This window comes from Nicotiana tomentosiformis, chromosome 5 (genome assembly GCF_000390325.3).
Source record: "Nicotiana tomentosiformis chromosome 5, ASM39032v3, whole genome shotgun sequence".
NCBI classification, from domain to species: Eukaryota; Viridiplantae; Streptophyta; class Magnoliopsida; order Solanales; family Solanaceae; genus Nicotiana; species Nicotiana tomentosiformis.
In genome coordinates this window covers 28096709-28124083 of record NC_090816.1, presented here as the reverse complement: position 1 = coordinate 28124083, position 27375 = coordinate 28096709, and the positions used below count along the sequence as shown (strand labels likewise).

General features: G+C 38.5%; 3 protein-coding genes across 3 annotated transcripts; 2 read left to right on the top strand and 1 right to left on the bottom strand.

Annotated features, from left to right (window-relative positions):
- The first annotated feature begins 1163 nt into the window (after positions 1-1163).
- Positions 1164-6358, top strand: LOC138892079 (uncharacterized). Its single transcript, XM_070175773.1, has 9 exons — positions 1164-1185; positions 1850-2541; positions 2806-3943; positions 4385-4661; positions 4806-4967; positions 5097-5341; positions 5461-5625; positions 5670-5893; positions 6065-6358. Exons 1-9 carry the CDS (start codon positions 1164-1166, stop codon positions 6356-6358), a joined length of 3219 nt encoding a protein of 1072 aa, XP_070031874.1.
- Positions 6359-6648: 290 nt separating this feature from the next.
- On the bottom strand, positions 6649-11221 carry LOC104120185 (V-type proton ATPase subunit G 2). Its single transcript, XM_009631913.4, has 4 exons — positions 11084-11221; positions 8459-8572; positions 7504-7604; positions 6649-7068 (listed from the first exon to the last, which is right to left on the bottom strand). Exons 2-4 carry the CDS (start codon positions 8547-8549, stop codon positions 6925-6927), a joined length of 336 nt encoding a protein of 111 aa, XP_009630208.1. The 5' UTR covers positions 8550-8572; positions 11084-11221; the 3' UTR covers positions 6649-6924.
- Positions 11222-20270: 9049 nt separating this feature from the next.
- Positions 20271-26413, top strand: LOC104108907 (protein MAIN-LIKE 2). Its single transcript, XM_070174768.1, has 6 exons — positions 20271-20454; positions 23689-23803; positions 23914-24558; positions 24706-24873; positions 24965-25354; positions 25465-26413. Exons 2-6 carry the CDS (start codon positions 23708-23710, stop codon positions 26056-26058), a joined length of 1893 nt encoding a protein of 630 aa, XP_070030869.1. The 5' UTR covers positions 20271-20454; positions 23689-23707; the 3' UTR covers positions 26059-26413.
- Positions 26414-27375: the final 962 nt, after the last annotated feature.

The window sequence follows — 27375 nt, the reverse complement described above, 5'->3', positions numbered from 1 at the left end:
TTTGTAATGGGCTATGTTTTCCAATCACTACATACGCATAAAAATTTAGTCACGGTCGGTATTTATATCAAATCATATTAACTTATCACGATTAAGTAATTTAATAAGGTAATAGTATATAACTATAGCTAAATAAAAAAAGTGTATATGCAACCACATATCATATAATTATTGATTTCAGGGGCAGACCCACATTATATCAAGTGGATTCAATTAAATCCGCTTCGATAAAACTTTTTGTTAATTATATGTGTAAATTATAGTGACAAACGGATATGTAGGTAAAATGAATCTGCTGTCATCAACAAGTAATGTCAGCTCGATGGTCAAGTGGGGTCATTTTCGTAAATCACGGGGATGCACACACTGCACTTTTTTGCGCAGTACAAGGTACCCTTCTCCCTGTATTACTGTGACTATTATTAATTTAGTTCAATCTACTAATATGCTAAAATTGTTAGGTTATTTTTCCTTTTGAATTTTATTATTTGCCAATTGTCATATAGGAGTTGTTTTAATTGTTATAATTATTTATTATTTGTAAATAATACTTAGCTTTTAGAAGTTATATTTGTGTGAAATTGTGTATTTAGTGTCTAATATTTTATTTTAGCACTTTTATGTTATAAAGTTGCGGTTTTTCTCTTCTTCTTTTTCTGCAGTTAGTTCTTTTAAAATTTATTTACTGTTTTATTAAATTGTGTGTTTATTTCTTTATTGTTCAAGTAAATTGTCTGTTAATTTTAATTCTTATTTTGTTTATATTTATGGTGTTTCAAAATTATTAGATTGCTATTGTATTAACTTATCTTTTGAGTAAAACATAAGAAAATTAAAAACTTTAAAGGAAAATTTATAGTCTTATAACGGGTTAAAAGTTCCCCATACCCCAATTGTGGGAAATTATTGGGTTTGTTGTTATTGTATAACGAGTGAAAAGTTGACAGACACAAACACTATACACACACACATTGAAAAGTCACTTTTTGACTAGTATCTCACCTAATATTATTGTGTCTACTGAACTCGTTTGGATAAAATTCTGGGTCCGTCACTGATTGATTTGGTGTATGCATCGTACTGATATAAGTCTATAGCTAAGTGAGAAAAGTGCATGTGCATGTTGCAATCACATCGCAGAAACATAGGGTTTTGGAAAGTTAATGTCCAAATTTCCCCCTTGTGGTAATGTATAATAGACATTTTACACCTTTCTTAGATGTTAACCTTTTACTAGATTTTATGAGATTAACTAAAGTATAACCCACATATTTTTAATTAGATATATTAATTGTATCACAAATTAAGAGATATTGTTATAACATGATAATTTACGCCTCTTTATCGGAAGTGGTTAGCATTTTACCTATAATTGTTGGTATTTAGAGAAAGAACCAGAAAATTGGCAACAATTCAACTAGGGTTCTCATTGAGAAAATGTGATTGTAGACCACGAAAAGGTGAAAGGTGAAGAAGCGTCTCAAGATCACAAGTTAAAAAGCAGAATTTGATACGAATATTAGTGGCTAAGGATGGAACTATTTAAATTTTAGTTGAGTTGAAGCGGCGGGAAAAGTAGTTATCAGTTTTTATTCAAATTCTGTAATTCTTTTTGTTGCATTTTAATTTTCAACACTTATAAATAGAGCATTATAATTGTAAGTCACACAATTATCATGTTATAAGAAAATCTGAGTTCATCTCTCTCTATTTATCTCTATTTTCACATTCTTCTCCCACTCCTCTTTCCTCTTCTTTTGCTATTGTTCTATTACTTAACATATGATACTCGAAAATTGACTATCAAATTGTATCGGAGCTCAGTGAATTATGGGACCTTGACGAGCAGTTGATGTGGTAACTGGTAGTCAACCACTGGAACTTCACGAACAATACGAAGATCTCGCAGCTCAGCAAGTGGATCTACACACTGAATTGACTCAGAAACATCAGGAGCTAAGGGATGATCTGGATAAGCGACATGTTGAGCTACTTAAGTTGGTACATTCTCTGAAAAATTCCTTTGATGGAATACATCTCAGTCAACAATCGAAGGACAATGCATATGTTTCAACTACAGCTAGGGATAAGTTACTTCAATCAGGTCAGGGTATTTTAGGACCTAATCCTTATTGTGTAAACTCTAGTCGTTTCCATAACTTATTGTTTCCTCGATTTAATGGAAAAAATCCAAATACCTGGTTATATAGGATTGATCAATACTTTGCTGAGGATGAAACTCCTCTCAATCAAAGAGTGAGACTAGTTGCTATGAACTTGAATGATGAGGCCTTAGTTTGGCATCGATCCTATTTGAAATGTAGAAATTTTCCTACATTACCTGCTTGGTATGAGTATATATCAGAATTAATTAAAATATTTGGTGAGGAATTTGCTGATCCTATGCTAGAACTCAAGCAATTGAGACAAATTGGTACTGTGAGGGAATTTCAGTTTGCCTTTGATAGGTTACTAGCACACTGTAGTCTAACTATTGAGCAAGCCCTTTCATGTTTCCTGAGAGGCTTGAAGGAAGAGCTGGTACACCCTATTAAGATGCATGAACCCAAATCACTATCCAAAACTTACATGTTAGCTAGGTTAGCAGAAGCAACCTTAGTTGCTAATGCTAGAGCCTTAAAGCAAGCCTCATTTGGGGATACTCTGCAACTAGGAAGAATGTGTATGACAGTCAAGGCCTCAAAAGTCATCAATACCACCAGCCTCAATACCCACCTAGATTGACTTCACCTGCTAATTCTACCTTTATTGCCCCTAAAACAAGGAGAACTATCTCTTCTGCAGAGATGCAAAGTAGAAGAGCTCAAGGTCTTTGTTACTTCTGTGATGACAAGTTTTCTCCTGAACATAAATGCACTCTTCCAAAGTAAATGTTTGTCTTGGAATTGGAAGTTCCCGAGGGTGAATTTACTGACAGTGGCAATAGTAGTAGTGAGACTGAATCACCAAGTGAAGAGAGGTCATCTCTTGGAGGTGATCAACCTTTCATCTCTTTATGCTATAAAAAGAATCCAAGGTGCTCAAACCATCCATGTCACTAGTTATAGTGATAAGAGGCCTATTCAGATTTTATTGGATAGAGGTAGTACCCATAACTTCATTGACTCAGAATCAGCTAAGAGTTCGGGGTGCAATGTGGTTCCAACCAAGGTGGGATATGTCAGCCTAGGCAACAACACTATAGAAGCCACTTCTGGTATAATTAGAAATTTCCAATGGATGTTGGAAGGTACATCATATGAATCAGACTTGATTGTATTTCCAGTTGGGAAGTATGACTTGGTCCCAGGTGCTTTATGGATGAGAACTCTAAGTCCAGTGACTATGGACTATTCTGCACTTACCATGACATATAACTACTTGGGTAAGCAGCATGTTTTGAAGGGTGTTTCTGATGATTGCAGATTGCCAAGTCCAAAGGTTGTTAATAAGTCCGATAGGGAAGAGGTGCAATTCTTCATGATACATGTCATGGTTGATCCACCACAATCTATTAAGTTGATTTCACTCCACCTTTCCAAAGATGAGGCAGTACCACAACCTCTTCATGATCTTCTCAACACCTACCTGACAGTATTTTCTGAACCAACTGCTTTTCCCCCTCAAATAGGTGTCTTTGATCATAAGATCCCATTGCAACCTGGGTCTAAACTAGTTAACATTATACCTTATAGGTACTCTTCTATGAAGAAGTACATTATAGAGAAGTTAGCAAAGAAAATATTGCAGCAAGAGTTGATCCAATACAGTAACAACCCATTCTCCTCTCATGTGGTAGTGGTGGGAAAGAATGATGGTACATGGAGGATGTGTGTGGACTATAGAGAACTAAACCAATGCACAATTAAGGACAAGTTTCCTATTCCAATTATAGATGATTTGCTTAATGAACTATCTTTTCTAAAATTGACCTTAGGTCTGGGTATCACCATATTAGAATGGTGCCTGAGGATGTTCCTAAGACTGCCTTCAAGACTCATATGGGAAACTGTGAATACTTGGTCATGCCATTTGGCTTGACAAATGCACCCTCTACATTTTAGTATTTGATGAACCACGTATTCCAATCTTTCCTGAGGAGGTTTGTGCTGGTCTTTTTTGATGATATTTTGGTCTACAACTTGACTTTAGTAGACCATGTTCAGCATCTACAATAGGTATTTGAGGTTATGGTGCAGCACAGGTTGCTACCCAAGAGGTCTAAGTGTCTGTTTGGTGTCCCTAGTATTGAATACTTGGGGGATTTTATCTCTGCTCATGGTGTGTCCACTGATCCTAAAAAGATAGTTGCAGTGCAACAGTGGCCTACTTCAACTACTGTCAAATAACTGAGAGCCTTTTTGGGATTACCTGGCTATTACAGGAAGTTTATCAAAGGTGTATGGACTCATCAGCAAACCTTTGACTGAATTGTTAAAGAAGGATAACTTCCACTGGTCTGTTTCTGCTGATCAAGCATTTGCTGAGCTCAAGATGGCACTTACTTCTGTACCAGTGTTGGCTCTGCCTAACTACTCCTTGCCCTTTGTAGTAAAAACTGATGCAAGTGGTACTGGTATTGGTGTTGTCCTAATACAATCTTATCACCCTATAACTTTTATTAGTAAGGGTCTTGCACCTAGACATGTTGTCCTTTCTATGTATGAAAGAGAACTTTTAACCTTGGTGTTTGTTGTAACCAATTGGTTTCATTACCTGCTAAGTCAGCATTTTATTGTGAGAACTGATCAGAAGGCTCTAAAATATCTTTTAGAGTAGAAACTTCACACTGATTCCCAGATCAGGTGGTTGGCTAAACTCCTCCCGTTTGACTTTGAAGTTCAGAACAAAAAAGGAAAAGAAAACATTGATGTTGATTCAGTATCTAGAGTTCAAGGTGTTGAACTCATGTCATTACCCATGAGCTCAGTGCAGGCTGATCTTTGGAAGGAAATCCAGGATAGTTGGTCTGAAGATCCTGAGCTTGCTAACCTTATTGCTTCCCACTAGCACACTCCGCAGAAATAATTCACTTGGATTAATCAACAGCTTCAAAGGAAAAGCAAACTTTTGGTTGGCAATGACTCTGCTTTAAGGACTAAAATCCTCACACTTTGGCACTCCTCTCCTGTTGGTAGACATTCAGAAATTGATGTTACTATAAGGAAAATCCTCTCTTATTTCTACTGGAAGGGAATTAGAAGTGACATCGTGAATTTCATTCACAAATGCACTGTATGTCAGAGAAACAAGTATGATATTGCTGTTTCTCCTAGTCTTTTGCAACCCCTTCCTATCCTTGTACTTCCTTGGACTGACATTACTATGGATTATCATTTGGGTAATCATTTATAGGTTAACCAAATATGCTCACTTTATTGCCTTGTCTCACCCCTACACAACTCAGTCCTTGGTCCCTATTTTTTTTAAATAACATCTTCAAACTTCATGGCTTTCCAGTATTGACCACAAGTGACAGGGATCCCATTTTTATCAGCAACTTTTGGAAAGAGTTCCTTACTGCTCAGGGTGTTACCTTACAAACCTCCACTGTTTATCATCCTCAAACAGATGGACAACCAGAGGTCCTTAATCGTTGCTTGGAGACATACCTACGCTGCTTTTGTACTGATTCCCCTGCAGACTGATCCCTTTTTTCCTTTTCTTAGCTGAGCGGTGGTATAACACTAGCCCTCGCTCAGCCATTCAATCTTCCCCCTTTGAACCCTTATATGGATACCCTCCTTCTCTTCATGACTCTGATTCTACTTCCATTGAAGAAATTGCATTGCTCCGAGAATTCAAACTTCAGCTAGCCAAATTCCATCTTACACAAGCCCAACACAGAATGCAAGCCCATGCTAACTCCCATAGGTCTGATAAACAGTTCAAGGTGGGGGACTGAGTCTTTGTCAAGCTCCAACCTTATAGACAATCCACTTTTTCTTCTTTCCCTTAGCACAAGCTCACCTCACGATATTATGGACCCTACCCTATTGTTGAAAAGATTGGTGCAGTAGCCTATAAACTCCTTTTTCTGCATCTTACTTTCCATGTGTTTCAGTTGAAATTATGTTATGAAATCCCTCCTACCATTATTCACCCTCCTGTTGTTAATCTAGCCAGCCAGTATTGTCCCTCTCCTGAAGCTATTCTTGATCACAGATTGATTAAAAGAGGTAATAGAGTTGTCGCTCAATGCTTGATCACATGGACATGCTTAGATCCATCCTATGCTACCTGGGAATTAGCTTCTGCCTTGAAGGCTCCATTTCCTTCCTTCACTCTTGAGGACAAGGGTGTTGTTCATACGGGGGTATTGATACGATTAGTAGTGGCTAAGGATGAAACTATTTGAATTTTAGTTGAGCTGAAGTAGCGGGAAAAAGTAGTTATCAGTTTGTATTCAAATTCTGTAATTCCTTTTGTTGTATTTAATTTCCACCACTTATAAATAGAACATTGTAATTGTAAGTCATACAATTATCACGTTATAAGAAAATTTGAGTTCATCTCTCTATCTTTGTTTTCACTCTCCTCCTCCTCTTTTCTCTTCTTTTGCTACTGTTCTATTACTTAACAGCTGATACTCGACAATTGAGTATCAGAACTCTGTCAAAGATTAAAATAATAATTGGAGGAAAGGCATCAAAAACTCCTTACTGGAGCATCACTTCTTAAAACATGAATACGTCAACAAAAAAAAATGTTCTAAATAGATGATGAACCTCCATGCTAGTAATAAATAATTGAATCAACGTATTAGACCCTGGGATTCTCTTCTAAAGTTTAGAGAAAATCAGTAAATTAGTTCTTTTATTCGACTAGGGCCAAGATAACGGATAGTGATTAATAAAATTACAACACAAATGGAGCAAGAATCTGCAGACTGATAATCAAATTTGATCCAGTTCACGGATGATCTTAGTTCTTTACTGTGGTCACCTGCCTCAGTAGCATCTGGCCAACATCGTGGGAGATACTTTCAGCTTCTGTCTTCAAGTGCTGGATCTTTGCAAATGTTTCTTGCTCAAGGCGTTTGACATTAGCACCCGAATCACCGCTAGTCTGTAGACAACACAGATATTAACAAGCATGCTTAATCAAGGGTAAAGTAAGAAAGTTGAATAACCCACTATGTTACCCCCTTCCCGACAAACAACTACTACGCCTCAATCCCAAGCAAGTTGGAATTGATTATAGAAAACTCCACTGTCCACCTCCCTCCAGATAAGCTCATCTCAGTTCTCTAAATGAGCTCATTTTTATGGTGTACTTAAATGAGTAATTACACCGACCAAAATCACCAGCTGGAAGCAGACTGGAGCAGAAAAGGTAGTCACATTTTCAAGATCTAAGAGGAGAACACATACATTATGGGCCCTGATCAAGAATGCAGCCGGGGGAATGCAAATTAAAGACAACTTTTGGTCTTATTTCATTTTTTTTTTAAAGAAACATGCAAATGGGTTTCTTTCCCAAAACATTTTGTTTCTTATTTACCTGTTCAACCTTCCTCTGAAACTCAGCCTCCATATAAGCACGAAATTCAGCTATCTCCTTCTCAGCTTCTTCCTTTGCCTGTTTCATTCTAGCCTGTTTTCCTGCACATGATACGAAAGTCACGATATAGAACCTGTTTATACAACTGACCCATTTGCAGTCCCAGTGCTTTGAAAGACGATTCCCACAGCTCATATTATAAGATAGACACGGGACAGAAAGTTATAAATTTATGAGCTTTTGTCTGCAACAGTTATGACTCTTTGCATGATATCCAGAAAGCTACCATTATCCAATAACTTAGGCTCCCTCACCCCATATTTGATCTCCCTCTTGAAAATATCCATCCACGACAAGAAAAGCGTGATTTTGCATCTTCCTAGACATGTCCTATTTATGAATTAAATCCCCTTTTGGACATACAGATGCATATTGAGCAGTTATGTAGCAGTTGAATCAGTAATACTATGTACGATGTTGAGAAAGGGAGTGTACTTAAAACTGTGAAGGAAGAGTGGTGTATTGGTAGGAAAATACATTTGGAGTACATTTTACTTATTCAGTGCACATCACATATGACAATCATCCACCTTGCCTTATATTGGAAGGGAGCTGGTTAAGACTGAAAACAAACCCTCAATAAGTACCCCACACTAAGAATGCAACTAGTGTCTGCGGAGTGATTGGTTCAGAAAGTGTGATACTATAACTAAAAAGTGATCTTAAGGAATCTACCATGCACACATACGCAGGAAGGAAATAAGCTGAATTGAATATAGAAGTTATTATGTGGAAGGAGGAAATTATAACAATGGCCCGTTGACTTGAAATAGCATATATGCTGCCAAATAACTAGGTCTCCTGGTTGCTGCACTACAGCTAGTGAAACTAATAGAAATCCAATTTTAAAAAAGAATCAGAAAACTGGCGTCCTAAAAAAAGGGAAATCAATTACCACTCCTGGCAGCATTGACAATGTGTTGAGCTTCTTGCTCTGCACCTAAAAGGAGTTGAATTCCGTTCTGGCTGCCTCTGTTGGATTCCATACTCGTCTGATATAGTTATGGAACTACAATAAGAAAGAAAATATGTGTCTTAAAAATATGGATAATATATGAGGAACACAATTACCAATTATTCAGCAGAAATGTGAGCATGCTGTGAAACTATATGGTAAAAGGAACAGCCATGACGTCTTTTTTGCAAAACTTTTATAGCATTTGTCAAGACCAAAATTACAAGTATTACATGTGAAAAGAAAAACCACAAGTAGCTCATTTACAGCATGATTAAATCTAAGGACCAGATTCTTACTAGGATCTTTTTCTCGTGTGTAGTCCAGGTTGTACATTTATAGGACGAACTTCGAACTATCCAACATTTAGGCTACACGGAGATGGATCATAAGTGGGACAGGGAAAACACATGTATTTCACATGTTAACACAGTAACACACTTTAATTACTAATTCTATGCCAGCAAAAAATTGGGATGTCCCTGCAATAGCTTTGGTGGTCATTCCAATTTCAGCTATCCTATAGTTTATTAAGGCCTCATTTGTTTTTTATTAAGATATCATGATGCGTATTAAGATTAAGACATCTGAACCTGAATACACATCTGAATATTAAGATGTGCATTAAGATCTGAATACTAAATGATTAAGACTGTTTGATTTTTAATATCTGAATGTATAAAATTTATCTTTATTTAAAAATTAATAAACATAAAATTCAAATGAAATACTAATTAATCTAATATTTTATCAATAAAATATATAGTTTTTTAAAATATGGTAGTTGGTGGTGGTGATGGCTAACGATGGTGCTTGTGAATGCCGACTAGAGGCGGTGGTTGGTGGTAGTTTTGGTTGATGGTGGTGGTTTAGGGTAGTAGCTAGTGGTGATTGGTAGCGGTGTCGATTATAATTGAGGATGGTAGTGGTGGATGGTGATAGTTAATAATGGCGGGTGGTGGTGGTAGTTGTGATTGAGGAAGATAGCGGTGGGCGGTGGTAGTTTATAATGATGGGCAGTGCTGACTATGGTTGTTGATGGTGATGGGGTGGTTAGTTGTGATAGTTGAGGTAGATGAGTATTGGTTGTTGTTGAGGATGATGGTGGTGGGAGTGGTGGGGATGGTGGGTGGTGGTAGTCGATAATGGTGACGGCTATGATTGAGGATGATGGTGGTGGTGGTGGTGGGTGACATGGTGGTAGTTGATAATGGCAGGCAGTGGCGGCATTTAATAATAAATATAGATGATAGCATCTTAATGAAATTAAGTCTCTGTTATAGATTTTAATCATACATACCTATTCAGACCCATTAAGTGGTTGTAAAGTAAAAAAAAAAAAAAAAAAACATTTAATGATTAAGATCTGAATAATTAAGATTCAGACTTTAAAAACAAACACACTTAATATCTAAAATCTGAATGATTAAGATTCAGACCTCCATTAAATGCAAACAAATAAGGCACGGTTCCCATCTAGAATGAAAAGAATCCTAGGTCAAATACTTATGAGCTCCGAACTTGGTAAAATTTTGAAGTAACGAATGCCTTACTGTTAGCTTTGAGCTAATGGAGGAAAAAGATTCTTGGCTCAATGGTAATAAGCAAGGTATTCCTACAACTTTTTAAATGGCCCAACTAAATGGAAACCCTGCCCATGAAATTTAACTCCTCTCCTGTGATTCGACTAAACAAACTACAATAAATCCAATAATCATTACAATCAAATACTAAACCTACTTAGCAAAAGAAGGAAAAACTAGAGCATTAGCAATTAACTTGGGAAAGAATCAGAAAACCACATGAAACTGCGAACTGTCAACCATCCCCCACTTCTTCCCAATCCCAAACTCAAAAAAAGATATTTCATACAAGCTACACCTCCTAGAATCTAGAAGCATAGCTATGTGTATCGACAGGGGTTCAATTGAATCTCCTTCATCATAAAGTTATAATGTTCATATAGGACAAAACCAACTTTTTTTGTATATATCAAATTGCTGAATCCCCTAGATAGCCAAGTGTCACTTATTGTGCAAATTTACATTTTTTTGAATCCCCTTGTTAGAATTTCTGACTCTGTCACTACAAAAATCGCTCTATAGAAATAATAGATCCATCAATAAACAAATATATCACTGTCAACAAGTCAAACAGATAAAGCATAAGCATTTTCCAGAAGCAAGTCGATCAATCACCTCAATTCAAAATTAGTTATAATTAACTACATGAATCCTCTGCATCCATTCCGCTTTCATCACAATTTGTATATTTACACAATGCCGGTCAACCAACTACAAACCTTCTAACTCATTATGGTTTGCGAATCTCACATAGACCGAGTTATTTTGTAGAAGCAAATAGTTGACTATGTAAACTAAAGCGGAGTAAAATTCGAAGGAAGAATATATCAAAGCACGTGAAACAATCATCCGATCCAGATCTAATCTATTGAAGCTGAAATTGGCAGATTGCAAATCAAAACACACACACACACACACACACACACACACACACACACACACACAGAAGATGAGGAGTTAATGTAAGAAGAGAGAGAAGTACCTGTAGAAAGAAACTGAGTTTAGGAATGGTGGAGCGGAAGTCGAATTTGCCTTTGTTTGGTTCTTTGCAGAAAGAGCTTAGACTATGAAGTATATGATTTACGGAGAGGGATATAAAGTTATAAACTGTCATGTCCCCTTTTCTTTCTCTTTTTTTTCTTTTTCTTTTTTCTCTTGCTAAAATTTGAAATTGTTGGGTGAAAATATAGTTACAAATTGAAAAATAGAAATAAAAAATAACAAATTTTTCATGCTGAAATATAGATATCTTGTTCTTTTTAAGAAAATTCAAGCCTTTTCTTTTAGTACATTAGAAAATACTAAAAAGTATTGAAATCTTTCATAAGCTACCTTGCTTAAATCTGCTAGGAGCAAGAACTTTATTTCTTGAGCGACTGTAATATGTTTTGAGACTTGTTGGTGTGTTCGAATAGGGTCCCGAGGGGATCGGATGAGTTTCGGGGGTGGTTTTGAACCATTTCTAGGCAATTTTTAGTTGTTGGTTCTTGGCTACAACAATGTGCATTGCGATCGCAGACTTTGGGTCGCATTCGCGATGAGTAAAATGGAAAAAAGGGCACCTGTGAATCGCGTTCGCGGAGGGTTCTTCGTGTTCCCGAAGAAGAAATTCTTCTGTCACTGAGCCGACTTTGGAAGCTTATATTTTGCAATCTATAAGGAATTTGGAGATGACCCAAAATCGAAAGTTGTAGCCCTTGGTATCTAGTTTTCAGAAAGTCAAACCGTTTATCATTTAGAGTTTTGTACAAAAAGTTATAGCCATGTGCTGTGGGATGGCATTTTTAGAGTGTCGTTTGGCTTGCTCGGTATTTGTCTTGGCTTGTTTGAGGTAAATATCTTATTTAAACTTGGTTGAGGCACTAGTTTGCCTGAATTATTTGTGATAGCTACGTGCTATGGGTGCGTGTATGCATGGGGTTTGAACCCATGTGCTGACACCGGGGGTATTTATCCATGCTCGGGTTGTGTTTAGGCTATGATAAGCCTATAATTGATTGTTAAGCTTTAAGTTATGATCTTTCTCATATTTGTAACATTGTGTGAACTATTTGAGCCGTGTTTGAGGTTACATAGAGGTTTAATCCTTGAATGAACTTGATAAATGCTATTCTGTGATGAAATTGCCGATTTGAGCTTTGATAGCACACTCTGCACATGCCTACACTTTAGCATGTCATTTATACCAGTCCAGGAGCATGAGATTTGTTATTCATTCATCACATACATGTATTCTTGTTTATTTGCTCTTGTGTGATATGATTGGTGTCACGACCCAAAATCCATCTAGTCGTTATGGCACCTAACCCAACCCGTTAGGTAAGCTAATTAATAACTATCTAATTTAATGAGATTTATTAGGAAAAGAAATGATAATATAATTGCTTTTATACAAGAATTTCCCAAGGACTAGTAGTACAAATCATGAGCTTTTAAGATTCAGAATTTACAAAGCTGGTGTGAAATAAAAATACATCATCCGTTTGAAATATATATGAACAGATTAATAATTCTAGAGCTACCAAGAACAGGAGGAATCTGTGACTGGATCGCAGGTACATCCTCAATGCCAGCTCCCGCCATACGTAGCAACATCAACATCCCAAAATCTGCACGCAAGGTGCAGAAGTGTAGTATGAGTATGACCGACCCCATATACTCAATAAGTAACAAACCTAACCTTAGGTTGAAAGTAGTGACGAGCTGGGACAAGGGCCAGAGTCTAATTCCAATAACCAGCAACAATTCATAAGAACATAATAAAAATGGTACAAGCCATACTAGCAATTTTTCTTCATGTTTGCGCCCAATGATATAACAACCTTACAACATCATGTCATTTGAACAAAATTCCATTAAAAAGAACATCTTCTCTCAATAAAATAAAACTGTCTTTTTTGTAGTAAATAAGTTGGAGATTTATAACCCGTTTGGATATAAGAAATTTTTCTTTTTTTTTCAAAATATTTTCACTTTTTTCCGAAATCAGCGTTTGTTCATAAAAATTTTAATTTTCACTTGAAGATACATTTTGGAATTTTTTGAAATTTTGAAAAAATCTAAAAAAACTGTTTTTCAAAATTTTCACTCAGATTACTCACAAAACTTCAAAAATAACCCAAAATTATATTCATGTTCAAACACAACTCTAATTTTCAAATACCATTTTCACTTGAAATTTTTTTTCACTTTTTTTTGTAATTTTACAATTCTTATGTCCAAACGCCCCCTTAGACTTTTCTTTTATTTTCACGACTTTCATTTTTTTTTATAACATAACCTTAATTTTACATGCACACTAATATTTTGCGTACACCACACATGGAAGAAATGCTTTTATTTATAGGTGTAGGATTTCTTTTATGTTGTAAACAAGTTTGTAGTAGGGTAATAAACATGTGTTATGTCATGGGCTGCTTTCCATCATCGACCCATGACCCCTTGGACGCACCCCGTGGCGTCCCGGCAAGCCTCCCAACGCCTAGCGCTACGGTCGGCTCCGTGGTCTCGGCAGCGCCAAGTGACAAGCGAGCATGCGCCTCTATCGCCCCACCGACAATCAATGCCAGCGTCCAGCGGCTGGCCAATGCCATCAGTGCAGCGCGCACCGACAATGCCGCGCGCACAAATCATCATGTTGCCATCAGCGCCGCACACCCAGACAGTGCCCCGCGCGCAGACCCAATGCCAAGCACCAGCGCCCAGCCGCTGGCAGATCCAAATAGTGTCGCGCGCGCCCACAGCAATGCGCGTGCAGACCCTGCTGCTCAAGACAAAGTTGCTGCCATCGGACTTGCTTCCATAGAAGACTAAGTCCTTTTCATTGTAATTATAGAGTAGTTTTTACTTCATTCATTTTCAGTGTGCTTCTACAGCTTTCTTAGGTCAACTCATGTAACTTTGGTTTATTTTTTTAAGCATTATTAAGGGGGACCAAAGCATTCAAACATTCAAGCATTCAAACAATTCTCTGTACTAGGGCTGCTTATCGGGCGGATTGGGCGGTTAATTACTCTTAACGGTTTGGCTTAACGGTTATCGGCTTTTAAATGTATTAATCCGCTAGCCACCCGATAAGATATCGGGCGAATTGGTATCGGTTTAGCTCTTATCGGGCGGTTATCGAACGGTTTATCGGCCTAATTAAATCTATATTGCGTGCATTAATTATTTGTTGACCGCCTAGCATATAAATTCATAATAGAAAATTACACATTGAGTCCCGACAAACATGTATGCTAACGCCTACATAAGAATGATATAGTGTGTCATGTATTGTAGAGTGAAAAAAGTAGAACACATTGTAGGCTAGATTACATCCCAAAGCAGACTACATATGAGTCCAGACATACATGTATGCTAACGCCTACCATTAAATCCCAAAGCAGACTACATTACATGAATCCATACATACATATGTCTGTTAACGCCTAGCATACAAATTCAGAATAGGAAATTTCAGTCTATATTCAAAGTGAGTCCAGGATACATATTTCAAAATGATTAATCCATAAATGAGCAGAATACACAGAAATATTTGGCCTGCAGCTAACGCCTAACAGAACTTGAATTTATGCAGCTTCAAAGTTCAAACAACAACTTCAAATTTCTAACTTAAACTCTCAACCAAGCATTTCACGCTATATCATTAACCATACAAACAACATCGAGCAAAAGGCAGTTATGTATAGAAATAGGGATGGATTATAAGTAGTAAACAATTTACATGAAACGCAGATGCGCTATTTCCCCAGAACATAATTCAAGACAGTACTATCGTCAATATTGTGGGATAAAAGTTGTGACAACAACACTGTTGTTCTTCTATTAAACATAGACAGCAGTCATTAGTTTTAAAAAATAAAAGCAGAGGTGAACCATAGACAACAGCTTAAATAATATTATAGTAGGGTGGGAGAATAAGCTAAGCAAATAGCTAGAAGAAGTGGAAGAGTTTTTGATATTTAATATATATATGGATAAAAACAAATTTTATATATATATAAGAAGTGGAAGGGTTTTTGATATTTAATATATATATATATATTCTTAACGGATTAACGGATTATCCGTTAAGAAAATTGAATAATCCGCCCCCAAACCGATAAGCCGTTAATAAAACAATTTCAATCCGTTCCCCGTCCGTTAAACCGTTAACCCGATACCAATAAGCCATTAAGCTTCGGTTTCGATTCGGTTTTCGGTTTCGGTTCGGTTTTGAACACCCCTACTCTGTACTGGTGTCTCTCCCCCGACACTGCATTGCATCTTGTAATAGCTTTCATCATCATCATCAATACAATCATCAGCTTTCATCATTAGTTGCTCATTTTTCGCTGCTCAATTGCTCACGACATTGGTTTTCCCGTACGGCACTGACAATCTAGTCTAGCGTACGACGAGGACCTCAGTTGGCGTATAGCAACCGCACTGACATCGGTTGCTTAGCCTTACGTCGCCCTTCCAAGGAACTTCAGGAACGCGCCACGTAACAGTTGGTATCAGAGCCTAGGCTCGACATCGGACGAGGGAACTCATTGGCATCATCATCACCATTTCTGACCATGGTGAATTACGGGGATCGCATCACGACCCTAGAAGAGACGGTTGACGCATTACGGCCCATCGTGGATACGTTGCCTGATCTAAAAACCAGCCTAGTGCAAAGGTTGGACGACCTAGACCGCAGAATGCGGCAGGTCGAAATTGACATTGCAAACATCAGTTAATACTCTGAGGAAGATCGGAAAACGGCTGCCGTCGAGGCAACCAACATTCATGGCAAATTCGAGGACCTCCAACAGGAGCGTGCCGAGGATTTAGCCTATCGGGAACTAGAGGCAGACTGACTGACAGTCATGCAGCAAACCATAGACAACTTGACAGGCCAGCTCAATGTAGTCAATGCTGCACTATAAAGCCTGCTCAAAGGAGGCGAAAACCAAATCAGGGGTGCCATGAACATCGCCCCCATGCCACAGAAGCTGAAAATCCCGGAGCCCAAGCCATACAACGGAGCCCGTGATGCTAAAGAAGTGGAAAACTTCATCTTCGACATCGAATAATACTTCGATGCCGTAGGACAGTTGGAAGAATCCAAAAAGGTAGCAATTGCTACCATGTATCTTCAGGGTGATGCAAAACTCTGGTGGAGAGTCAAATACGAAGCCATCAGGGCCGGTGAAGATACTCTCCAGACATGGGCAGAACTGAAGGCTGCCATACGCTTGTAGTTCTTCCCCGAAAGTGTGGAATACAATGCACGGAGAAAGTTGCGTGAACTCCGCCACACCAGGTCGGTGCGGGACTACGTGCGTGAATTTTCTCCGCACTCATGCTAAACATACGGGATATGGGGGACAAAGACAAACTGTTCGCATTCATAGAAGGTTTGAAACCTCATGCTCGTATGGAGCTGCAAAGACAACGGGTAGATACCCTGCCCAAGGCCATTCAAGCTGCAGAGTGCCTTGGGGATTATCAGTTGGAAACTCAGAAGGATAGGCCCCAGACGCCTGTCCGAGGGGGATACAACGGGAGCCAACCTAGCAATGGTGGTCCCAACAGAAACGGAGGAGATCGAGGTGCATCCAAATCCAAGACTCCTTCCTCAAGCAGTAACACTAATGCATCAGTCAACAACAATCAGGGGAGAAAGCCCCCATCTGAATGCCGTCATTGCAGCGGGGAACATTGGAACAATCAATGCCCCAATACACAAATCAATGCTCAACAAACTGTTGACGATGACAAGTCAGATACCGACGACTCAGACGGCGCCGATCAAGTAGGTGCCTTCAACGCATTTGTCGGCTCCATTCATGATACCTTGGCGGGAACCAGTGCTGGCAACCCCAAGAAGAAGGCATTCCCAATCGACAAGAAAGGGAAAGGAAAGGCGGACGAAAGGCCTCCCACATCACAAAAGAGGACCTTAATGTTCGTCGACATGAAAGTAAACGGCAGACCTATTCAGGCATTGATAGACACGGGTGCTAGCCACAACTACCTGGCCTCAACTCAGGTGCAACGCCTCTGTCTAGTAGTGCAAAAATGCAAGGGTCGTGTCAAGGCTATCAACTCTCCATCTCAGCAAGTGAGTGGAATAGCCAAAGAAGCGCCCATTCAGCTTGGCCCATACAAGGGAATATTCGACCTACGCATAGCTATCATCGATGACTTCGAACTGATAGTGGGATTGGAATTCCTCAGGCAAACCAACACCATCCCGGTACCATATGCCAACATGCTCCTAATGATGGGAGACAACGGGGCCAAACCCCACACCATACCATGCATATCCAAGAAGATGGCCGCTGGAAACATCACGGCCATGCAGTTTAAGGAGGGAACCAATAGACCTGAACCCATGGTTCCGGCTACCCTCAACATCATCAAACAGACATTACATCATCGGGGTCCAACAGCTCATGGTGCCCCTCATTGTGTGAAGACTTGTCAAGCAGTCCAAAAGGACAAGTCGGATCACTCAGCACAAGCGGGACTCTTGGAGCCGCTACCTGTCCCACAGAGACCTTGGGAAAGCATTTCCCTGAATTTCATCACAAGATTACCCAAGGTCGGAAATCATGTAACCATCATGGTGGTAGTAGACCAATTTTTCAAGTATGCTACCTTCATCGCAGCCCCGCAGAACATATCAGCAGAAGATACAGCTCGACTCTTCTTCTCTCATGTTGTCAAACATTGGGGTATGCCCAACAACATCATTAGTGACTGCGACCCACGCTTCACTAGCAAGTTTTGGACCCAACTCTTCAGATGCCTCGGATCCAAATTGAGTTACAACTCAAGCCATCATCATCAGCAAACATATGATCAAACAGACCGGTTCAACGACATGCTGGAGGAATATCTCCGCCAATTTGCAACCGGGTCACAAACACATTGGGTGAAGCTTCTGGATGCTGCTCAGCTGTGTTTCAATTCACAAAAGTGCGCCCATACAAACAAAAGCGCTTTTGAAATTGTTACCGGACAGCAACCGCTACTCCCACAAAATGTGAATGCACCAAACATACCATCATCTCATCGAGCTGCCAGTTTCTCTACAGAATGGGAACAAACTTTGAAGATAGTGCAGAGCTATCTTGTCAATGCCCAAGACAGGGCAACGAGGCATGCCGAACAAAACCGTCGCTTTGCCCAACATCAAGCAGGGGACAAAGTGATGGTAAGAACCCCGAGGCGGAACTTGTTTGCAAAGAGGACCCAAGATCCTCGCCTATTGCCAAGCTACATCGGGCCTTTTTCCATTGAAAGGCGCATCGGGAAATCCACATACCAGCTGAACACACCAGCCTGGTGGAAAATCCATCCAGTCTTCCATGTCAGCCGCCTCAGGCCATTTCAGAAATGCATGGAAGATCATTCAGAAAGACATCTCACAGCACCGAGGGGAACAGACCTCACAGCCATCAAGAGCCTGACCAATCATCATCATCCTGCAGGTAAGGCTCCGAGGACGTCGCCAACTCAGGTGGGGGAGAATGTCATGGGCTGCTTTCCATCATCGACCCATGACTCCTTGGACGCGCCCTGTGGCGTCCCGGCAAGCCCCCCAATGCCTAGCGCCACGGTCGGCCCCGTAGTCTCGGCAGCGCCAAGTGACAAGCGAGCATGCGCCTCTGTCGCCCCATCGATAATCAATGCCAGCGCCCAGCGGCTGGCCAATGCCATCAGTGCCGCGCGCACCGACAATGCCGCGCGCACAAATCATCATGTTGCCATCAGCGCCGCACACCCAGACAGTTCCCCGCGCGCAGACCCAATGCCAAGCACCAGCGCCCAGCCGCTGGCAGATCCAAATAGTGCCGCGCGCGCCCACAGCAATGCGCGCGCAGACCCTGCTGCTCAAGACAAAGTTGCTGCCATCGGACTTGCTTCCATAGAAGACTAAGTCCTTTTCATTGTAATTATAGAGTAGTTTTTACTTCATTCATTTTCAGTGTGCTTCTACAACTTTCTTAGGTCAACTCATGTAACTTTGGTTTATTTTTTTTAAACATTATTAAGGGGGACCAAAGCATTCAAACATTCAAGCATTCAAACAATTCTCTGTACTGGTGTCTCTCCCCCCCGACACTGCATTGCATCTTATAATAGCTTTCATCATCATCATCATCATCATCATCATCAATACAATCATCAGCTTTCATCATTAGTTGCTCATTTTCCGCTGCTCAATTGCTCACGACATTAGTTTTCCCGTACGGCACTGACAATCTAGTCTAGCGTACGGTGAGGACCTCAGTTGGCGCATAGCAACCGCACTGACATCGGTTGCTTAGCCTTACGTCTCCCTTCCAAGGAACTTCAGGAACGCGTCGCGCTACAATTAATACGAGCGTGGATTATTTAGTCAGAAATAATTAGGCGGATAATAAGTAAGTGATTGAAAGAAATAAAGGACAAACTTTAGATCATGGAAGCACATGAATTAGTGGCTATAAAAATATTATGGCCACTTTCTAGTTTTTATAACTACTAAGAAGGATGAAAGATTACACTTTAATATTAATTTTTTTAACAGCTTGTTTGGATTTGTTTGGATGGTTGTTACTCATCGTTTTATAATGTATTGTATTGTGTTGTATTTTTTAACAGTTTGGTTGGATTTGTTCTTAAAGTGCACTATCATCCGTTGATCCCCGAATACGATCACAACTTAATCCTTGGGTTTTTACTCAGACTTCAAAACTCCAAAATAACATGAATTCATTCAACAACATCTATATAGATCGAAATCACTCCTACAAGGCATAAAACACACAATTAGTGCAAAACACTAGCGATTAAAGCTCCAACTCAATTAAAGTACAGTAAATTAGAGTGCAATAAGCGACTAAAATCCAAGATTATAACTTACCATCAACACTCTTATGTGCTAAAGTCTATAATAATCTAAAATTATTTTTTTGTGACATTAACTATTAAATTAAATATGTCAGGATTTAGAAGAAATCGTCCTTTACTTTATGAAATTAATGATAAAAGATTGTTACATTTTTCCTTTTTCCATCTTTCCAAACAAGGAGTTGTGTAATCTATGTACGTCCAAACAAAACCTTATCGACACTTTGTCAAATTCCCCCAAATGCTATAAGGCTAAATTTTTTTTTTAAAGAACCTAACCCTAACGACACCGTATTCCTAATTGTGCCTCGCCGATTCTCAACACCACCTCCGTCGATCTCTTCTCCGGCGATCTTCTTCTCCATTAACCCTTCATCTCTCTCTTTGTCACTCTCTCTCTCTCTCTCTCTATACACACACGCGCAGAGATACACACATACATTCATTGCCCATTGCCTTGGCTTACTGGTTTAACTGGTACATTCTCTCTCTCTCTCTCTCTCTCTCTCTCTCTCTCTCTCTCTATATATATATATATATATATATATATATATATATATATATATATATATGTGTGTGTGTGTGTGTGTGTGTGTGTGTTTTGTGCTTTAAAAATTGTTACTTTTCCTCTTTGCCAATATGGTTTCTACCCTGTCGTAAAGTTAAGTTTTTCCTTTTTCTTGTATGTTGATCTTTTGGGCTTTTACCTAGTCATTTCAGGGACTGGGATTAGATTAAATTTGGTAATTTGTAAGTTCTTTTTTTACATTTTTTTCTTCATTCGGACTAGAGGTAATTTGTAATATATCTAGTGATTCATATAATTGGCTCCAACTATTTTGGGACTGAGCAATAGTTGATTGATTGATTGGTAGTTATCATATTTCGTATGGTTTATCCTAATTGTTTAGGACCGACGCATAGATGATTGATTGATTGATCAAAAGTTATTGAGGGCATTAGTAGTTTGATGTTTGCAAACGTAGCAGAGCCATGATTTTCATTAAGGGGTGTCAAAATTTGGAGAAGTAAATATACGAAGAAGTTGAGGGAATTCAACACATAGTATATACACACCCCTTGGAGCTATGTGGCCCCGCCACTGCTTGCAACATTGTATTGAAGTCATGATATCAGCAAAAACATATGTAAGGGATGGCAATTTCAATCATTAGAAAATAGTTACAGCATCATTTAGTATGTATTTGTGTTGGACTTCTGATAGAAAACAAAGTCTGGTTTACGTGCAAACAGTGTAGCACTCTGCATTGACACTTTGCACTATTAACTACAAGAGTAACCAGTGAACACACCGTTAGAGAATCAAGTAGGAAAGTGTTAGTAAAAGCGTGATTTTCAAGTACGAATATGAATAAAGTAACTTTACCGTTATTTAGAATTCTTGTGAAAACAGTGAAGAACAGAATACAGTGGAAGCAAAGTATCCATAAGATGATATTAACCAGTGGGGATTAAGGCTCTTACATTAGGGTTAGTGTTTAACACGTGTTTTTTAGTTATATTAGTGATTGTTTGACACTATAGGATAGATGTGAGATTTAGATAATCCCTAATTTAAGAGAAATCCTAGTTTGTCCTTAAAGTCAAATTTTGAGTAGTGAAATGAGACGGACCCAAGTGGAGTGGAATGGATATAGAGAAGTCACATAGCGACTGCAACTAGTTTTGGGTTGAGGCATAGTTGTTGTTGTATTGTCGTTGTAAGTTGTAACATAACAGTTCTCTGGACAATGTCCTCTCTAGTCACCTTTAAATCCTACAGTTATTTGGAATTTCCTTATCCATAGGTATCTTCCCGCAAAAACCACTAACAGGAATGATTTTGTAAACAAAAGAAGATAAGTTAACTTCGTAATAAGGGTTGTTATAATTCTTTGCTATAATGTGAGATCAATAATCTTTTATTTTCTGGTAAGCAACTTCAGTTTTACATTTTTCCTTGACTTACATAATTCCAAAATGGAAATCGGGAAGCATTCAAAACTTTGTTTTATTTCAATACTCACATTCCTTGTTAGTTAGGAATTTAGTTAATAATCCTAGTGATTGGCAACAAGAGGATGGTAATCCCTATCTCCTTAACCAGGACTCATGAAGTTCCAATCACTTCTAGGTACTTTTTTAAGCAGTTAGGTCTCTGACTGATGAATTGGAAAGTTCAAATAAACATAATCTACTTTTTGGAGTCCATCATAAGATAATTTCTCACCGAACAGGAATTAGCACCTTCTTGGTGCAATAAATTGAAAATACTTACATATATTTACAAAACATATCACATTTCTCGCTGAACAATAGGAAACCTTAATAATTTATTATTTCTACATCCGATTGAGGATGATATTTCACAATAAAAAACAAGGAACTGGTAATTTTAGTGGAAAAAAAGCAGGACCTAGTTTTTACTTTACATTTTATTTTAAGGTAAATAATGTTGTATATGCTACTTAAACTTGCTCAGGACTTCAAGGCCAGGGCCGGCTTTTAAATCATTTGGTTAAAATAGTTATGTCTAAAAGTTTTACACATCTTAAATTGTAGTTACTAGTTGTTTCCCGTCTTTAATTCGTCCCAACTTAAACCGATCTTCTTACAATGTTAGTTTAGAGCAATTTTTCTTAATTCTTTGAGTGCTTTTGTAGACATTTTTCAAGCTACTTTGATAAGTAACTATTAAAATACGTCATTACATTGAATGACTCTTGAAGCATAGTAGTTACTACAGTATTATTTGTTCCAACTTATATTTAGAATTAAAAAGTGCTAAGAGAAACTGTATAAGTAGAAGAATACTCTAATTGGCAAACTCAATCAGGTAAAAAGTGTTAATTCAATTACCGTTAACAATTTCTATATCGGTTGCCTCGGTTGAAAAAGTTTTTCAACACTAAATCAATAAAGTTCAACATGATAACACAAGAGAGATTAAACAAATTGGTTAGACATTGGCAATAATTAAAACTGATTATAACTTCTTTAGATTTCGATAAATTATAAGAGAAAAAAAAATTAAAAAAATTTAAGGCCTCCCTTTTTATTTTCGCCTTAGGCCCCATATTATGCCGAGCCGCCCCTGTTCAAGGCTAAGGTGTTTGAGATGAAGAACGGTTTGATTCCTGCCACTGGGTCGCTCATCTGTATAAATGTACATTGGTTACTTGTCTCACCACTTATGATGTGGATTCATGCTTGTTTAACTTGTGAAGTAGTTTCTTGTGTAGTCTAGCTTTTGATTCATCCTTAGCTGGTTTTACAATATTTAGATTTTGGGTTCTTTCAAGGTTTCTAACAGCTCTAACCATGGTTTGGAAAAGGAGGAATAGGGGCTTCTTTTCCATCTTCCTATCCTATTTTTTTTTATTTAATTAATTAATTTATTTATATGCCCGTTTTAGACTTACCATCACTAGTTTCTGTTCAACAACAACGACCCAGTAAAATCCCACTAATGAGGGTCTGGGGAGGGTAGAGTGTACGCAGACCTTTACCCTTACCCCGAGGGAATAGAGAGGCTGTTTCCGAAAGACCCTCGGCTCACGAAAATCCCACTAGTTTCTGTTCAAATGCTTCCTAAATATAAAGCTTTCGTCCCTTAGTTTCAAACAATGTAGTTAAGGTGCATTACAAATTTTAATGAAAAGCTTAATTTTGTTCTTCCTTAATAGTAATGTTAAGTTTGTCTTGTTTCAGAGATATGTCATAAGCAGTGATGGTGGACTACTATGCAACTAATCCTGGACCTATTGATGATGCTGTGTTGTACGATCAAGATAAACATGTATCATCTGCTATTTGGGAAGGGCAGGTATTCATTAAGATAAACTTCCTCCTTTTTTTTTAATTTTAGAAATTGATACTTGAATGTAAAACAGTGACCCAGACAAGAATTAAATAACTTGTTCTGACTGTTGACAGGAGCGTAGTGCTCTTAGGTGCCATGAACACACATCAAAGCTCGATCAGTGGATGCTCACAGAGAAACAGATTGAGTTGGTTAAGAAGGCTGGATTTGGCTATTTAAGAATGATACCGGCAATTAGTTTGGATAACCCACTCATTTCTGCTCTAGTTGAGAGATGGAGGAGAGAAACTAACACATTCCATTTCACTGTTGGGGAAATGACTGTGACCCTTGAGGATGTCGCCTACTTGCTTGGGCTACCAGTTGATGGTGAAGCTGTTATAGGTGTGACATATACTTCATGTGAAGCAGTCTGTATCAGGTTGTTGGGGAAAGCACCTGACTCGGGATATACGAGTGGTGGGATGGTGAAGCTTAGTTGGTTGAAAGAGACCTTCTCTCAGTGTCCTGAGGATGCTTCCATGGAAGATATTGAGCGTCATACACGTGCTTATCTTCTTTACCTTGTCGGTAGCACAATTTTTTCAACTACTACTGGCAATAAAGTACCGGTCATGTACCTTCCATTGTTTGAAAATTTTGATGAAGCTGGCAAGTATGCTTGGGGTGCTGCAGCCTTATCCTTCTTGTACAGAGCGCTTGGGAATGCTTCCCTCAGGTCTCAAAGCACAATTAGTGGCTGTTTGACACTGTTACAGGTATGATGAGGCTAGGAATTTTTTGCCTTTGTAAGGTTTCCTCCTGGACACAACTGACCTGGCTGTGTCATGCTTTGATAAGTAATTAGAAAATGTAGCTCACCTTTATATTAAATCTTCCTGTGATTAGTTTTTCCTCTCTTGTAGTGCTGGAGTTACTACCACCTCAATGTTGGTCGGCCAAAGCTTAATCATGATCCAATCCATGAATGTTTCCCATTTGTACTTAGGTGGAAAGGTAAACAAAGCAGTCCAACATCAAACCGTGATGTGGCATTCTACCGAAAAGCATTGGACTCTATGAAGCCATCTGACGTAAGTTAGTTTTCAGAACTTCTTATGTGACTTGAATCATTTACCTCTTGGAGAGCTTAAGAAAATGGAACAATTCTATGCTTTCGTCCAGGTTGACTGGTGTCCTTACTCAAACATTAGTCACACTGTCATACCAGAACATATATTACGCAGCCTCATTCTCGGGAGATCAAAGACCATGTTGATATGTTATGACAAGGCTGAAAGGCACCTTCCGGATCGTTGCCTAAGGCAGTTTGGCATGCATCAGACAGTCCCTGAAGAGGTACAAAAGTGGGAAAGGAAGAGCCGGGGAGTTGATGGTGGTGTAGATCTCTCGACAAAAATGGAGTCAGAGCTTAATGAATGGTCGAATCGCCATCTCTACATTGTGGAGGCAGAGGAAGATGTGGAGGAAAGTGAATACATGCAGTGGTATTTGAGAATTACAAGGAAGTTGGTGGGGAGGCCTGTGCCTATCTCATCTGAGTTTCAAAGAATGGTAAACTAATTTAGAAAATTTCAATTTCTGTTATCCACATCCTCTCTTATCTCCTTACTCTGTAGTGCACCTCCAATTTTTCATTACAATCTGTTTTTTTGTCGTTGCAGAATGCTGCACTGAGGGAGATTGCCCTTATAGCAGACACCCTTTCAACTCATGGGATGGATGATCAACAGTTACAATCTGTCACAAGAATCCGATATATTACTTATGAATGCTTGAGGGATCAGATTGCAAGTACAGTAGTTGTTGCAACAAACTCACAAAGTGAAGTTGGAAAGAGAGTACGTGGAAAGGAGAGAGTAAGAAGGAAGGGGATGGGCAAACGTAAGCGGAAAGAAGAGATAGAGCAATATTATGCAGCAGGGATACCTGTACAATCTCGGTTACCTGCTACAACTTTTGATGCAGATGACTCTCACCTATATCACATGGGCAATGATGATTTATGTATTACAGTAAGTGAGGATGATCACGGCCGGATATCTCATGTGGCTCACAGTGTCGATGATTTGGAGCTTTGCGAAGATGCTAATGGACTTGACGAATCACACTTCCATCATCTAGCTGAAGAAGATGGCCGGCTCTCCAGTGAAGTAGCAGAAGATAAGCCTCATGCTTCAATTGATGTTGTTCCCCAGGTCTCCCATGAAACTAGAGAGGACATTGCCCAACAGAATGATTACGGGGTTCTTGTTTAGACCAGTAAAGATGAGATTTTTATTCTGTAAGGGATGATATTCTTTCTAACATTTATAACTGTAGGTGCTTGACTAATATTTTGCTCATTTTGGTATTATTTCGTTGCATTATATGTTCCTGTTCATGGGCAGTCAATGATCTTCAGTCTTCCTGGGAACATAGGAAATCCAAGCTTAGGCTTGTTGTAATTAGTTAGCTAGAGACCTTTTTTGGCTTGCTCAATTTTCCTTTTGTTTGGCTGTCGTTTCTGCCATCCTTTACTGATTAAGGAGAAGAATTATGCAGACTCTGAATGCATAAACATGTACTTGTGAATGGTAATATTACGTCCTTAGCTTCTTCAACCTTTATTTATACCTGCATCCTGCAGTTGGACTACCTGCTTTTACCAAGTTTATATTTGTGGGTTGATTTCAACTTCTACTCTTTGTTTTTCTTTTTCTAATGGAAGGATTAAACGGGGAAAAAATGAGACATTCAGCCAATGCTTGTATCACTTCCTGGCAAAAGGTGTAAGTAGCATAGTTACTGGGTCGTTTGATTTGAAGACAAGTTATGATGGGATTAGTTATGTTGTGATTAATTATTCTAGATTTACTTCTTATTGATTGTTTGGTATGTTGTATTAATCCTGAAATTGTCAATTTTAGTTTTATTCTGAGATTACTATTCCGCCATCTGACAAGTATAAGTTATTCTGGTACTATTTTTAATCCTGGGATAACTTATCCCACAATTAGTAACCAAACAAGGGATAAAGCGATACTATATTTTTATTCCAGAATTATTTTTGCTTATACCAAACAACCCCTTAAAAGATAAAATGAGAAAAAGTCATCGTTGACTAAGAGGGTATTTTGATTGACTTTTGAAAAGTAGTTTATAAGCTAAAAGCCAAAAGTTATAAGTTGGTATACCCAACTTTTGGCTTTTGACATATTTTTATATTTTTCATGCCTAAAAGTAAGTGTTTTTAAGCACTTTTTATTATTACCAAACACCAAAAAAACTAGAAAAATGCTTAACAATCAATAAAAACTTAAAATAAGTTAATCCAAACATTATCTAAGTAAGTTGTCTTGAAAGTACTACGATCTCTTAGAAGTTCATGCAACATACACAAAATATGGCACAATGGAAAGAAAAAAAGTACAAAAATAAACATTTACCAATTAGGTGTAGTTATGAATTAGTTTGAAAAAAATCTTTTTGTTTTGTTGAAAATTTGTATGCCAGTAAGGAAATATACTACTTCCTCGGTTCACTTTTGCTTATCCATTATGGACTTTGCACATTTATTAAAAAATAATAAATGA

Bases quoted from the DNA above. Each gene is read 5' to 3' on its own strand.
- LOC104108907 (XM_070174768.1), top strand. From the start codon at position 23,708: ATGGTGGACTACTATGCAACTAATCCTGGACCTATTGATGATGCTGTG. The intron at 23,804-23,913 runs GTATTCATTAAG...GACTGTTGACAG, and splicing joins CTGCTATTTGGGAAGGGCAG to GAGCGTAGTGCTCTTAGGTG. The intron at 25,355-25,464 runs GTAAACTAATTT...TTGTCGTTGCAG, and splicing joins CATCTGAGTTTCAAAGAATG to AATGCTGCACTGAGGGAGAT.
- LOC138892079 (XM_070175773.1), top strand. From the start codon at position 1,164: ATGTCCAAATTTCCCCCTTGTG. The intron at 2,542-2,805 runs GTACACCCTATT...TCTCTTCTGCAG, and splicing joins GAGGCTTGAAGGAAGAGCTG to AGATGCAAAGTAGAAGAGCT. The intron at 5,626-5,669 runs GTACTGATTCCC...TCCTTTTCTTAG, and splicing joins GACATACCTACGCTGCTTTT to CTGAGCGGTGGTATAACACT.
- LOC104120185 (XM_009631913.4), bottom strand. From the start codon at position 8,549: ATGGAATCCAACAGAGGCAGCCAGAACGGAATTCAACTCCTTTTAGGT. The intron at 7,605-8,458 runs GTAATTGATTTC...TATCATGTGCAG, and splicing joins TGTCAATGCTGCCAGGAGTG to GAAAACAGGCTAGAATGAAA. The intron at 7,069-7,503 runs GTAAATAAGAAA...TGTTGTCTACAG, and splicing joins TTCAGAGGAAGGTTGAACAG to ACTAGCGGTGATTCGGGTGC.